At 47.2% G+C, this 14,247-nt stretch overlaps 1 protein-coding gene across 3 annotated transcripts in view; it reads left to right on the top strand.

Moving 5' to 3' along the window:
* Window positions 1-12,791, top strand: part of TTLL6 (tubulin tyrosine ligase like 6) — a 40,150-nt gene extending 27,359 nt beyond the window's left edge. For all 3 annotated transcript variants that reach the window (XM_045044678.1, XM_045044680.1, XM_045044679.1), the window contains 4 exons: window positions 699-959; window positions 8,812-9,172; window positions 10,066-10,302; window positions 12,085-12,791. In XM_045044678.1, coding sequence (XP_044900613.1) covers window positions 699-959; window positions 8,812-9,172; window positions 10,066-10,292 — 849 coding nt within the window. In that variant the 3' untranslated portion in view covers window positions 10,293-10,302; window positions 12,085-12,791. The remainder of the gene's footprint in view (window positions 1-698; window positions 960-8,811; window positions 9,173-10,065; window positions 10,303-12,084) is intronic.
* Window positions 12,792-14,247: the final 1,456 nt, after the last annotated feature.

Consider the following 14,247-nt stretch of genomic DNA (forward strand, 5'->3'; position numbering starts at 1 on the left):
GGAACCTCTTGCCAGAAAATACACAAAGATACAGTTTTAAAACTGCAGTCTTTGGGGCGCCTGGGTGGCGCAGTCGGTGAAGCGGCCGACGTCGGCTCAGGTCACGATCTCGCGGTCCGTGAGTTCGGGCCCCGCGTCGGGCTCTGGGCCGACCGCTCAGAGCCTGGAGCCTGTTTCCGATTCTGTGTCTCCCTCTCTCTCTGCCCCTCCCCCGTTCATGCTCTGTCTCTCTCTGTCTCAAAAATAAATAAACGTTAAAAAGAAAATTAAGGGGCGCCTGGGTGGCGCAGTCGGTTAAGCGTCCGACTTCAGCCAGGTCACTATCTCGTGGTCCGGGAGTTCGAGCCCCGCGTCGGGCTCCGGGCCGATGGCTCGGAGCCTGGAGCCTGTTTCCGATTCTGTGTCTCCCTCTCTCTCTGCCCCTCCCCCGTTCATGCTCTGTCTCTCTCTGTCCCAAAAATAAATAAACGTTGAAAAAAAAATTAAAAAAGAAAATTAAAACAAAACAAACTGCAGTCTTAAGTGGCTCAGAGATGCCATGAAACTATCCAAGAGCCTTCTAGAACCACGGATTAGAGACACTTTGGGACCAATTGCTTTCCTTCTCTTCTCCTTGGCACCTACCCTGGGTGCAGATGCATCTGGAAATGGACACAGCTGGGTTCCCACGGGCCGTGTTTGGTTTCCTCCCTTCCCAGAATCTCCAGCCATTGACGTTAGTGTCCTGCACACCTGAGTTGCTCTTGAGTGTCAGAGATGCAGAGACAAATGAGACAGACAGCAGCCTCGCCCCGGAGGCCCCCACAAAAGAGGCCGTCCCTGCACGGCGGCACACCTCTGCACCTGACCTGAGGCACTCGAGCCTTCTCGGCTGCCCGGGGCTGGAGCTTGGTAACCCCCTCTCCAGAATCAAGGAGGTCAAGTCCGCCTCCGCAGTGAACATATTCACCAGCACTGAGGTGAGTAGAGTCCTCTACCTCCCCAGAGGGCTGAGCTCAGGGGGCGGTGGTAGGAGGAGTCTTGCTTTCTGGTGCCTTCTCTACCCCTGAGTCCTCACTGTCTGTCTCTGAGTGAGCCGCTCAAGCCTCGATTTCCCCACCTGGGAAGCCCGAGTTGTGGAATAGCATCCCTGCTAGGAGAATGGAGAACGGACCCTTACTTCTAGGGCTTTTCAAATGTTAATCACAGGCCCACCAAACGCTGGGTCACGACTATACTCTAACTACTGGAAAAGCTTCAGCGTTGTTGGGCCTCAGCTCGGTCCAAGTGCAGTATAGAGCGGTGTAAGTGTTTTTCAAGTTTCTAACCATAGCCCACAGTAGAAGTCCATTTTATTTCATCCGTACGTAGACACACACTGAAAAAAAACTTTCCAGAAAAGTGCTTAGGGGGGCTCCTGGCTGGCTAAGTCGGGGGAGCAAGCGACTCTTGATCTTGGGGTTGTAAGTTCGAGCCCCATGTTGGGTGGGGAGATCACTTAAAAGTAAAATCTTAAGGGGCGCCTGGGTGGCTCTGTCGGTTGGGCGTCTGACTTCGTCTCAGGTCATGATCTCGAGGTTTGTGAGTTCGAGGCCCGCGTCGGGCTCTGTGCCGACAGCTCAGAGCCTGGAGCCTGCTTCGGATTCTGTGTCTCCCTCTCTCCGCCCCTCCCTTGTGCATGCTCTGTCTCTCTCTCAAAAATAAACATTAAAGGGGCACCTGGGTGGCTCAGCCGGTTGAGCGTCCGACTTCGGCTCAGGTCATGATCTCGAGGTCCGTGAGTTCAAGCCCCACGTCAGGCTCTGTGCCGACAGCTCAAAGCCCAGAGCCTGTTTCACATTCTGTGTCTCCCTCTCTCTCTCTGACCCTCCCCTGTTCATGCTCTGTCTCTCTCTGTCTCAAAAATAAATAAATGTTAAGAAAAAAAATTTTTAAAAAACGTTAAAAAATTTTTTTAAAGGTTAAGATGGTAAATCTTGTGTGTGTGTGTGTGTGTGTGTGTGTGTGTGTGTGTGTGTTTATTTTACTGCAATAAAAAAATAAGAATAAAGAGTATGCATTGGGATCTGGCTGCCTCTGTTTGGATACTTGGATCCTAGAGTCTCCTATATGACTTTTGTCTAGTCAGTCTTATCTCCCCAAGCCTTAGATTACTCATTGAGAAAAATGGTCATTTAATAATAATAACTACAGAGGATTACTTTGAGTGTTAAATGAAAGAATTGACGAAAATGTTTAGGGGCACCTGGGTGGCTCAGTCAGTTAAGTGTCCGGCTCTTGATTTGGGCTCGGGTCATGATCTCGTGGTTCATGGGATCCAGCCCCACGTCGGGCTCTGAGCTGACCGCACGGTCCCTGCTTGGGATTCTCTCTTTTCCCTCCCTCTCTTTCTGTCCCTCGCCAACTCGCACGAGTGCTCTTGCGTGCATGTTCTCTCTCTCAAAATAAATAAACTTAAAAAAAAAAAAAAAAAAAGGAAAAAGAGGTTTAGAGTGGTGCCTGTTGCACAGGACTCCGGAAGCATTAGCTGTTATTTCAATATTCGTGTGACTTCTTAAGACTGCCTCTGTTCTCTTCTCATTAATTAATTAATTAATGACTCGTTAATTAATTAATGACTCATTAATTAATTAAGACTTAAAGCGATACTGCTTAACTCTAAAGAGGTTTTCAAAAAATAAGGCAACAACATTTTATTGTCTTTTTTTTCTTTTTTGGAGTTCATATGCAGAGGGCTGATTCAGTACAAATCCTTGGTTCATTCAAAGCCTTTGTGTCTTTCATTTACTTATTTTTTTTCCTTTTATCTCTATGTTTATCCACCATGTTTGGTTAGTGTGTTTCCTGGCAAAGTAGAGATTTTTTTAATGTTTCTTTTTGAGAGAGAGACAGACAGAGTGTGAGCAGGTGAGGGACAAAGAGAGAGGGAGACACAGAATCTGAAGCAGGCTCCAGGCTCTGAGCGGTCAGCAGAGAGCCCGACGCAGGGCTCGAACCCGTGAACCGCGAGATCATGACCTGAGCTGAAGTCAATGCTTAACCCACTGAGCCACCCAGATGCCCCAGTAGAGATTTCTTTTTTTTTTTAATGCATGCACTTAAACTTTATTTAAATGTGATTGGGTTATTTATCTCATTCTATGACCCAGTCTTTTTCTTGTTGAGCTCTGTTTTTGTTTTTTTTTTAAGATTAAATTTGGGTGCATTGAAATGCTCAAAAATTTTTGAAAAGTTTATGTACTTAAGTAATCTCTCCACCCAATGTGAGGCTTGCACTTGAATCCAGAGTCACATGCTGTTCTGACTGAGCCAGCCAGCCACCCTGAAATGCTCAAATCTTAACTGTACGATTCTGACAAATAAACACATCTATGTAATCTCTATCCCTGTCCCAGTGTAGAAGTTTCTGACATCTCCAGAAAATTCCCTCCTGCCCTTTTCCTGGCAATTGTCCCCCTCACCTCCCCCCCCCCCCCCCCCCCCCGTTCCCTGTGTCCGTCATTCAAGGACAAGGGATCCTGACCCTGGCTTTTTTGACCTTGGACTATTTTGCCTATTCTAGAATCTTATATAAATGGAATAAAATAGTACATACTCTTTTGTGTCTGTCTTCTTTAGCTGAATATTATATCTGAGATCCATTCATGTTGTTGGGTCTATCAATAGTTGGTTCTTCATTGCTGAATTATAATCTATTGTACAAATCTACTGCAGTTTATCATTCTCCTGTTGATGGACATGTGGGCTGTTCCCAGTTTTTATTTTTTTATTGCTACTGTGATTAAAGTTTCTATGAACATTGCTGTACAAGTCTTTGTGGACATATGTTTTCGTTTCCCTTGGGTAACTACCTAGAAGAAGTTTGCTAGGTCAAAGGGTAGATCTGTGTCGAACTTTATAAGAAACTCCAAAATCTTTATTTAAAGTGATTGTATCATTTGTACATTTCCACTGACAATGAATGAGAGTTCCATTTGTTCCCCTGTCCACGTTTGGGGTTATCTGCTTTTTAAATTTCAGCTACTCTACTGGCTATTTGTGATTTCACTTTGTAGTTTTAATTTGCAGTTCCCTGGTCGTTAACGGTTTTGAGACTTTGTCAGGTGCATGTTGGTCATTCGTATTACCTTTCTTTGTGAAGAGTCTGTCAAGTTTTTGCTTCCCTCTCTTTTAAAAGTTAGGATTTTTTATCTTTTTCTTATTGACTTGTAGGAATTCTTTGTATATCCTGGAAACCTGCTTATTCTTTTTCTTTCCTTTTTTTTAAGTTTTTTTTTTCTTACTCTTTATTTTTGAGAGAGAGGGAGGGACAGAGCACGAGCAGGGGAGGGGCAGAGAGAGAGGGAGACACAGAATCCGAAGCAGGCTGCAGGCTTTGAGCTGTCAGCACAGAGCCCGACGCGGGGCTCAAACTCACGAACTGCGATATCATGACCTGAGCCGAAGTCGGACACTTAGCTGACTGAGCCCCCTAGGGGCCCCATGGCTTCTTTTTCTTACTCGTGCCTTTGATTAGTGAAAAATTTTAATTTTGATGAAGTTTATCAATTTTTCTCTTATTGCTTTCTGTGTACTATTTAAGAAATTTCATGTACTTCCAGGTCATAAAGATGTTCTCTTAGTTTTTTCCTAAAAGCTTTATAGCTTTAGCTTTGTGTATAGGTCCATGATCCATTTCAAATTAATTTTTGGGTATGCTTGGTGATGGGAACCAGGGTTTGTTTTTCCCATATGTGTTGCTATTTTGAACACTATTTTTAAAAAAATTTTTTAAAGACTTTTTTTTTTTTTTTTTTTTTGAGAGAGAGAAAGAGAGCAGGCAGGGGAGGGACAGAGGAAGAAGGAGAGAGAGAATCTTAAGCACCCTCCATGCCCAATGTGCAGCCTGATGTGGGACTTGATCTCATGACCGTGAGATCATGACCTGAGCCGAAATCAAGAGTCAGACACTTAACCAACTGAACCACTCAGGCACCCCTCTAACACTGTTTATTGAAAAGACTTTGCTGTGGGGCGGCTGGGTGGCTCAGTCGGTTAAGCATCTGACTTCGGCTCAGGTCGTGATTTCCCCATTTGTGGATTCGAGCCCCGTGTCAGGCTCTGTGCTCTTTTATTAGGCACACGTTTGCAGTTATTTTGTCTTTTTGGTATATTGACCCTTTTTTCAATCATGAAATGATAAAATCCTCCTTATCCCAGATAATACTCTTTGTGTAAGGATCTATTTTGTTTGACATTAATATAACCACTTCAGCTGATTATGGTTAGTATTTGCATGGTATATCTTTTATTTTCAACATTTTTTTCTCATTATATTTAAAGAGGATCTCTTATAGGCAGACATAAGTGGATCTTGCTTTTTTAAATTTTTTAAGGTTTATTCATTTTCCAGAGACAGAGACATAGTGTGAGTGGGGGAGGGGGAGAGAGAGAGAGGGAGACAGAATCTGAAGCAGGGTCTGAGCTGTAAGTACAGAGCCCTGTGCTGGGCTCGAACTCACGGACCATGAGATCATGACCTGAGCTGAAGTCAGACGTTTAACTGAGTGAGCTACCCAGGCGCCCCGGATCGCATTTTTTTTTTATCCAGTATAATAACCTCTGCTTTCTAATTAGGGCATTTACTCCATTGTCATTTAATGCAGCTATTAATACCATTGAATTTACAGCTGAAATTTTGTTGTTTGTTTTCTATTCATCTCTTCTGTTTTTGCTTTTTTTCCTTGTGTTCCTCCTTTTCTGCTTTCTTTTGGGCTAGTCGAAAATTGAATTTTTGTGGGCTGCCTGGGTGACTCAGTTGGACATCCTACTCTTGGTTTTGGCTCAGGTCGTGATCTCATGGTTTGTGAGTTGGAGCCCTGTGTCAAGCTCTGTGCTGACAGCATGGAGCCTGCTTGGGATTCTCCCTCTCTCTCTCTCTCTCTCTCTGTCCCCCTCTCTCTCTGCTGCTCCATCATGCTTTCTCTCTCTCTCGAAAACAAATGAACTTAAAACAAATAAAGGTTTTCTTTAAAAAACTGAATATTTATGGGGTGCCTGGGTGGCTCAGTCGGTTAAGCATCCGACTTCCGCTCAGGTCATGATCTCGCGGTTTGTGAGTTCGAGCCCCGCGTCGGGCTCTGTGCTGACTGCTCAGAGCCTGGAGGCTGCTTTGGATTCTGTGTCTCATTCTCACTCTGCCCCTCCCCAGCTTGTGCTCTGTCTCTCTCCCTCTCAAAAAGAAACATCCAAAAAAAAAAAAATTAAAATTAAAACCCTGAATATTTGTTAGTTTTAATTCATTCATTTAGTTAGTTAGTGATAATTTTTGCATTTTTTTAGTGGTTGTTCTAAGGATTGCAAAATGCATCTCCAGCCTGTCAGAATCTACTTAAGAGGCGATGGATTTCATTCTGAATATAGGAAAAGTATTCCCTCTTTTGTGCTAATGTACATTATAAATCCCACAACACAGTGTTATAAATTTTGGTTTTTTTAGCTTTACTTTTTTAATTAAATTTTTATTATTATTTTATTATTTTTTAATGTTTATTTACTTTTTTTATGTTTTTGCTTATTTTTGAGAGAGAGAGAGAGAGAGAGAGAGAGAGAGAGAGAGAGAGAGAGAAAGACAATGTGAGCAGTGGAGGGGCAGAGAGAGAGGGAGACACAGAATCCGAAGCAGGCTCCAGGCTCTGAGCTGTCAGCACAGAGCCCGATGCGGGGCTCAAACTCACAAACCGCGAGATCATGACCTGAGCCGAAGTCAGATGCTTAACTGACTGAGCCACCCAGGTGCCCCTAAACTTTATTTTTAAGTAATCCCTACCCCCACTGTGGGGCTCGAACTCAACCCTGAGATTAAGAGTTCCATGCTCCGATCACCTGGGTGGCTCAGTTGGTTAAGTGTCTGACTTCACCTCAGGTCATGATCTCATGGTTTGTGAGTTCGAGCCCTGCATTGGGCTCTGAGCTGACAGCTCAGAACCTGGAGCCTGCTTCAGATTCTGTGTCTCCCCATCTCACTACCCCTCCCCTGCTCATTCTCTGTGTCTCTCACTAAAAAATAAACGTTTAGGGGCTCCTGGGTGGCTCAGTCGGTTAGGCAGCCGACTTCGGCTCAGGTCATGATCTCGCGGTCCGTGAGTTTGAGCCCCGCGTCGGGCTCTGTGCTGACCGCTCAGAGCCTGGAGCCTGTTTCAGATTCTGTCTCCCTCTCTCTCTGACCCCACCCTCCCCGTTCATGCTTTCTCTCTCTCTGTCTCAAAAATAAATAAACATTAAAAAAATTTTTTTTAAATAAATAAACGTTCAAAAATTAAAAAAAAAAAGGGTTCCATGCTCCACTGACTGAGCCAGCCAAGCGCCCCTAAATTTTGCTTTAAACAGTCATAATATTTAAAAGAATTAAGAGGAAAGACTTAAAAAACAAAGTTCCATTATCTTCCCATCTTCTTTTTCTTTTAAAAATAATTTTTTTTTTCAACGTTTATTTATTTTTGGGACAGAGAGAGACAGAGCATGAACGGGGGAGGGGCAGAGAGAGGGAGACACAGAATCGGAAACAGGCTCCAGGCTCCGAGCCATCAGCCCAGAGCCCGACGCGGGGCTCGAACTCACGGACCGTGAGATCGTGACCTGAGCTGAAGTCGGAGGCTTAACCGACTGCGCCACCCAGGCGCCCCCTCTTTTTCTTTTTTTAATGAGACGTCAACGGTATCCATAATATTGTCTGCTGTATATAATGTATATACATATGTATATCCATACATATGTATATCCATAATATTGTCTGCTGTATATAACGTATATACATTTTTCTCTGGCTGTTCCCTTTATCTCCAGATTTCAGCTCTTTGACTGTGATGTCTATGGGTATCATTTCCTTTTGGAAGAGTTTCTTTTTTTTTTTTAAAGAAATCTCCACCCCCAGTATGGGGCTTGAACTCACAACCTCGAGATCAAGAGTCGCGTGCTCTTCTGACTGAGCCAGCCAGGCGCCCCCCCATCTGGGTGCCATTTTATTCGTATTCGTTCTGCTTAGGAGTCTTGAGCTTATTGGTCTTGTAAATTGCTCTTTCACCAGGTTCGAGAAGTTTATGGCTACTAGTTCTTCAAATGTTTCTTCTGCCTTGTTTCATTCCTCTCTATTTTACTGCCTCTGTGACCACTCGAGGTACCTCAGAGAAGAAGAATCATACAACGTTTATACTGTTGTGTTGGGCTTATTTTACTTAGCATCACATTTTCAAAGTCCGCGCATGTTGCAACATATATCAGAATTTCTTTCCTTTTTAAGGCCGAATAGTATTCCATTGGATGCATGGGCCACATTCTGTTTCTTCTTCCCTCTGTTGGTGGACAAACGGGTTATGTCCATCTTTTGGCTATTGTGAATAATGTTGCTGGGAACATTGGCGTATACACTTTTTTTTGAAAAGGAGTTATCTAATAACTCATTCGGTATGTATACCTAGAAGCAGAAATGCTGAGTCGTAGTGCATTTGCAACCTTATTAACTGTTTCTAGATGGTTCACCAAAATGGCCGTACCAGTCTACCTTCTCATCGGCAGTGCCTGAGTGTCCCTGAATACCTATTTTTCGGATGAGCAATCTCGAGTGTTTAAAATCTCTCGTGTATTAAAAACAACAACAACAAAGAAAGTTCTGTGGACACCCCTCCCTCCCCGATCCTCTGCCCTAATGTTTGTTTAACCAATTCCTGGTGAGGAAACCATTTGACTTAATCTTTCTTGCTGCTGATGAGCTTGGCTTACTTTGTTGGAATCCAGAAGGCATAGGAAGGAGCCCTAGGCTTCAACAGTCTCATTTCGGGCTATTTTCTCTTCCAGCCCTTAACCTCAGTGGAAACCTCCCCAGATTCCACCGCCCAGGACTCAGACTCCCCAGAGTCTCTGCCTAGCATGACCGTGAAAACCAGCTCTGAGTACAGTAGCCCCAAGACGGTCTCCTTGAAATACAGGCAGCACCACATCTCCCAGCACCTCCTCCAGGGGAAAATCTCGAAAATTTCTCTGCCGACAAATTCCCAGAGCTTCTTAGGACATCTGACCCAGAGCTGGGCTTCGCCGAAGAGTGACGCGAGGAAGCAGAGTCTGATGTCTGAGCTATTCACCAAGGTTCCCCTGAGGGAGAAGCTCTCCCTGTTCCCAGCTCCCGACAACCCAAAGCTGGTGCTGAGTAACAAGTCACGTGAGTGCCAGCGCGCATGGCATGTGCCTAGGGGGTGGAGCCACCAAGGGAACCAGTCCTCATCTTTGAGGAGTGGCCATTCTGGGGTGGGGGATGCAGCCCCTGCCCTCAGGCAGATGGGAGACCCCAGCCTGATGGTGGAGACATAAGCCATGTCCTTAAGGAGTCTCTAGTCTTACCAGAAACACAAAAAAAGGCAAAAAAAAAAAAAAAAAGAATTTTTCTTTTAAATGTTCATTTATTTATTTTGAGAGAGGGACAGAGAGGGAGGGAGAATGCGAGCGGAGGAGGGAAGAGAGAGAAGAGAGAGAGAGACCCCCATGAACTGTGAGATCATGACCTGAGCTGAAATCAAGAGTCTGATGCTTAACCGACTGAGCCACCCAGTGCCCTGGGATCTTTTTTTCTCCTTTTAATGTCTTATTTATTTTTGAGAGAGAGAGAGAGAGAGAGAGAGAGAGAGAGAGAGCAAGTGGGGGAGGGGCAGAGAGAGAGGGAGACCAAGGATCTGTCTGGGCTGACAGCAATGAGCTCGATGAGGGGCTCGAACTCTTGAACCGAGAGCTCATGACCTGAGCTGAAGCCGGATGCTCAACCCACTGAGCCACCCAGGTGCCCCGCTCCCCCCTCCCCGCCCCCCAATAGAATGCTTTTGACAAGTACCCTGTTCAATTTCCTGCTTCTCATTCAAATGAGTTGCATCCAGCCGAGTCACAGGGTATTGGGTGAGGGGCATTCAGTCTGGCAACAGGAAGAGAAACTACTTGGAGGAGAGGAGCAGTGGCTGATTCGGATTGAGGAACCTCAGGCGGTTTGAGGCCGGGGGACCCTAGTGGGAGGTGTGCCGAGTCCAGCGGCACACGTTGATGATGCCAATGACTTTGCCTTTCCAGAAAACCACTCCCTGCCCTGGGAGTGCTGCTGGGGCGGCCAAAGCTCTGGCAGGAAGAGGCGGCTGCACGTGTCCTCCCTTGTCCTCCTGCACCATCGTCCGAGCTACAATGTTTCTCTGAAGGATCTGCTGGTGGTCGCCACCCCAGCCCGACTGGATCCGAGGCCTGGCCGAAGCCACGGGGGAAGCGTACAGTCACTGCCCAATCGCGGGCCCAAGAGGATGTGAGCGGAACTAGGTAGGTCCGCCCATATTCCCTTCGAGTGCTTGCTGATTGGCGGGCACCACAGGTACGTATTTCTGGAATGTCGGATGGGCAGGTGGATGGCCGGAGTGATAAAAGACATACGTACTAGAGCAGAGGTCCGAGTTCTGGGGCTTTCTTTGGTCAGTGTCATACCTTCCACACGTCAAGGCGATGCACCATATCTCACGTGATCCTCAGGTCACATGCTGCGAGGTTGGCACGAAGACATCATTACTTTGTCCTCAACTTGCAGATGAAGAGAATCAAGGTTTGGGGACATTAGACGACTCGCCCAGCCTCACACAAGTGATGGGTTCTGGACAAATAACCCCGTGTTTCTTCCTCTCTACCGCTCTGCTGTGAACGTAGAGCCCATCTTGACCCATGGGAAGAAAGGAGCCCTGCCGTGTTTCTACTTAAATCACTATAATCTCATCATCCTGCCTCTGGAGCCACTTTCACGGTGGATGGGTCGCTGAGTCGAGGCCTTCAGAGGTGTCAACCGTTGAGTTTTTGGGAGACATGTAGCCCCTTGTGTAGATTTTAAGATGATTAAGAGCGGGGCGCCTGGGTGGCTCAGTCGGTTGAGCGTCCGACTTCCGCTCAGGTCATGATCTCGCGGTCCGTGAGTTCGAGCCCCGCATCGGGCTCTAGGCTGACAGCTCAGAGCCTGGAGCCTGTTTCAGATTCGGTGTCTCCCTCTCTCTGACCCTCCCCCGTTCATGCTCTGTCTCTCCCTGTCTCAAAAATAAATAAAACGTTAAGAAAAAAAATAAAAAAATAAAAAGATGATTAAGAGCTTGCTAGCCTGGGGTGCCTGGCACCCCGCTGAATAAATGGTAGCTGCAGCGACGATGGTGACATGAGTAGGATGATGATGATGACACCGTGCTGATGGGGACGAGGCCCAAGACACACGTGCCTCTGATTACTAACCGCTTTGCAAACATTTTCTCAGTCGCCAAAGCAACTCTCCGTGGTGAGTACCATCGTGGCTCTCTTTTCTCACAGGAGAAAGCCAAGGTTCAGCGAGGTTAAATAACTTACACAAGGGCACTCAGACCTCCCATGCCTGGGCGCTTAGCCACCGGTCTCTCTGACCGGCCACGTCGGCTGCTCTTTAATGACCCGTATCAAATGTGTGGGGCTGTCAGGACGCTTAATGTTGTGCAGGTGAAATGAGTTTCTGGTGACTGTGGCTGTGAATCACCTGCTACTGGGTAGGCGTGGTGATGATGAGTTAATTGACTTGAATATTTTAGAGGCCGTTTTATTTTTTATTTATTTTTTTTCAACTTTTTTTTTATTTTTTATTTTTTTGGGACAGAGAGAGACAGAGCATGAACGGGGGAGGGGCAGAGAGAGAGGGAGACACAGAATCGGAAACAGGCTCCAGGCTCCGAGGCATCAGCCCAGAGCCCGACGCGGGGCTCGAACTCACGGACCGCGAGATCGTGACCTGGCTGAAGTCGGACGCCTAACCGACTGCGCCACCCAGGCGCCCCTAGAGGCCATTTTAAAGGAAATACATAGGGATGCCTGGGTGGCTCAGTCGGTTGAGCGTCTGACTTCGGCTCAGGTCATGATCTCACGATCCGTGAGTTCGAGCCCCACGTCGGGCTCTGTGCTGACAGCTCAGAGCCTGGAGCCCGTTTCCGATTCTGTGTCTGTCTCTCTCTCTCCCCTCCCCTGCTCACTTTCTGTCTCAAAAAAAAAAAAGTCAAAGGAAATATATATATATCTTTTTTTTTTTTTTTTTTTTTTTTTTTTCAGAATCAGACCGGATCTCTGCCATTGTTTCCCTTTCCACGTCGTATTCCCAGGAAATGATTTATCTTTTCTTAAAGTGTCTACAACGTCCATAGGATCAACGGAAAGTTTTATTTCCTCATCTAGATATCCTGGTCTTACAACTGCCTCCCATTAACATCACTGGGCCAACAGCCTTGCCTTTTGTGCCCTCCCAGTTAGCTTCCGGTGCTGAAGGACCGTGACTTATGAGTATTGGAGCTGCCCCAGGATCCACCCCAGCTGCCCCACCAGTGGCATTCCTACGGGTCCCTCAGATGGCATCGTCATCCAGAACACTCCCCCCCCCCCCCCAGGTAGAGCAGTGTGAAGGTTGGCATGTTTCAGGGAAGGACTCAAAGCTTCCAGGGATGCAAAGCCCCCAGTCCACCAACAGGCCTGTGTCAGTTGGCTTTCAACCTCGAAGAGAAAAGACAGAGAAAGGGCCAGGCGTGAATGGAGAATTCTGAGCCCTGAATGGAGAATTCTGAGCCCTGAGACCAGACCTCCTCCCACCCCAGCCACCTCTGTGCCCAAACACCTTTGTGCCACCTCCCTCACCGGCCCACATCGATCCTGCTGACGGAGAAAGAAGTGAGGCGAGAGTGCCCAGCGTGCAATGTTTCTTCCGTCAACCTGCAGAAATGATGCATCTTCCCCTCAAGTGTACATTAATAAATTGCCACGCTCAATGCCAGGGTGGTGAGCCTGATCCAGAGGGGGGATGGGAAGGGGGAAGGGGGAAGGGGGAGAGATCGTTCCCGCAAGCAACTCCTTGGTAAGAAAGCTCCAAATTCACTGAAAATGCATCAGGAGCCTTTGAAGAATCTCTTTGGACGAATGGTAGGCCCCGCCCTCCTTGCTGGGAGGCTCGTGCCCAAGGTGGCCCTTTGCGCAGTGGGGGGGGGGGGGCACGGTGTCTGCCGTGTGCCTGTCCAGCATCAGTTCTGGCTAGACTCCGGGTGTAACATTTCATTCTGCCGGTTCATTCTCTACCCTCTCCAGGAATGTGATCCGAGATTTTGCCCCTCTTGTTCTTCCTGAGTGAGAGCCCAGGAATGAGGACCTTTGGAGGCGGGGCGGGGGTGGGGGGTTGGGGCAACGGTGGGAGAAGGGTGAGGTCCCAAGTCAAGAACCTGCCTCCCAATGTTGATGCGGCTTTGCTTTATGAATTCCTACTGGCACGAATTTCTGGCCTCAAGGATGCCAGGGGGTTCTGGGATACTTGAAGCGCACACAGCTCTCCTCACTCAGTTACCCAAAGGAGTGAATGGAGAAGCCATTTGGGTCCGGCTGTGAAGGACACACATACACAACACCTTCATCCCCGCCTAGGCGCCTGGCGGGCTCACTCAGAAGAGCATGCGACTCTTGATGCCGGGGTTGTGAGTTTGAGCCCCACATTGGGCACAGAGATTATTGAAAAAAAGATTAGGGGCGCCTGGGTGGCGCAGTCGGTTAAGCGTCCGACTTCAGCCAGGTCACGATCTCGCGGTCCGTGAGTTCGAGCCCCGCGTCAGGCTCTGGGCTGATGGCTCAGAGCCTGGAGCCTGTTTCCGATTCTGTGTCTCCTTCTCTCTCTGCCCCTCCCCCGTTCATGCTCTGTCTCTCTCTGTCCCCAAAATAAATAAACGTTGAAAAAAAAAATTTTTTTTTTTAAAAAAGAAAAAAAGATTAAACCCCCTTGGCCCGCCCTTCCCCAATCCCATTGAGGACCCTCCAAGTAGACAGGCTCAAGGCCAATTTTTCCATTGTCAATTTTCAGGCTATACGGATCATAGCCTGGCCCACACAAAAGATGTAAGCCTTGCTGAGATAGGGCTTTCTGGAACGTCTACAATCTCTCCCCTTTTCTCCCTAGTCACCAGCCCCAGCCAGTCAAGGTTCCTGAGCTGATAAAAAAGAAGCCTTTTAAGGAGGTGAAGTCAGAACGATTTGTCTTTCTAGGGGACGATTTGGTGCCCGCACCTTTGATCCCAGAAACGGGCTCAGCTTCATGGGCGTGCAGTCTGTGTTGTCTCACGTGGCCTTGCACTTGGTTAGATGCTCTGTTGTCACCCTCTTGAAATTCTATTTTTTTTTAATTTTTTTAACGTTTATTTATTTTTGAGACAGAGAGAGACAGAGCATGAACGGGGAGGGGCAGAG

This window comes from Felis catus, chromosome E1, assembly GCF_018350175.1.
Source record: "Felis catus isolate Fca126 chromosome E1, F.catus_Fca126_mat1.0, whole genome shotgun sequence".
Taxonomy (NCBI): domain Eukaryota; kingdom Metazoa; phylum Chordata; class Mammalia; order Carnivora; family Felidae; genus Felis; species Felis catus.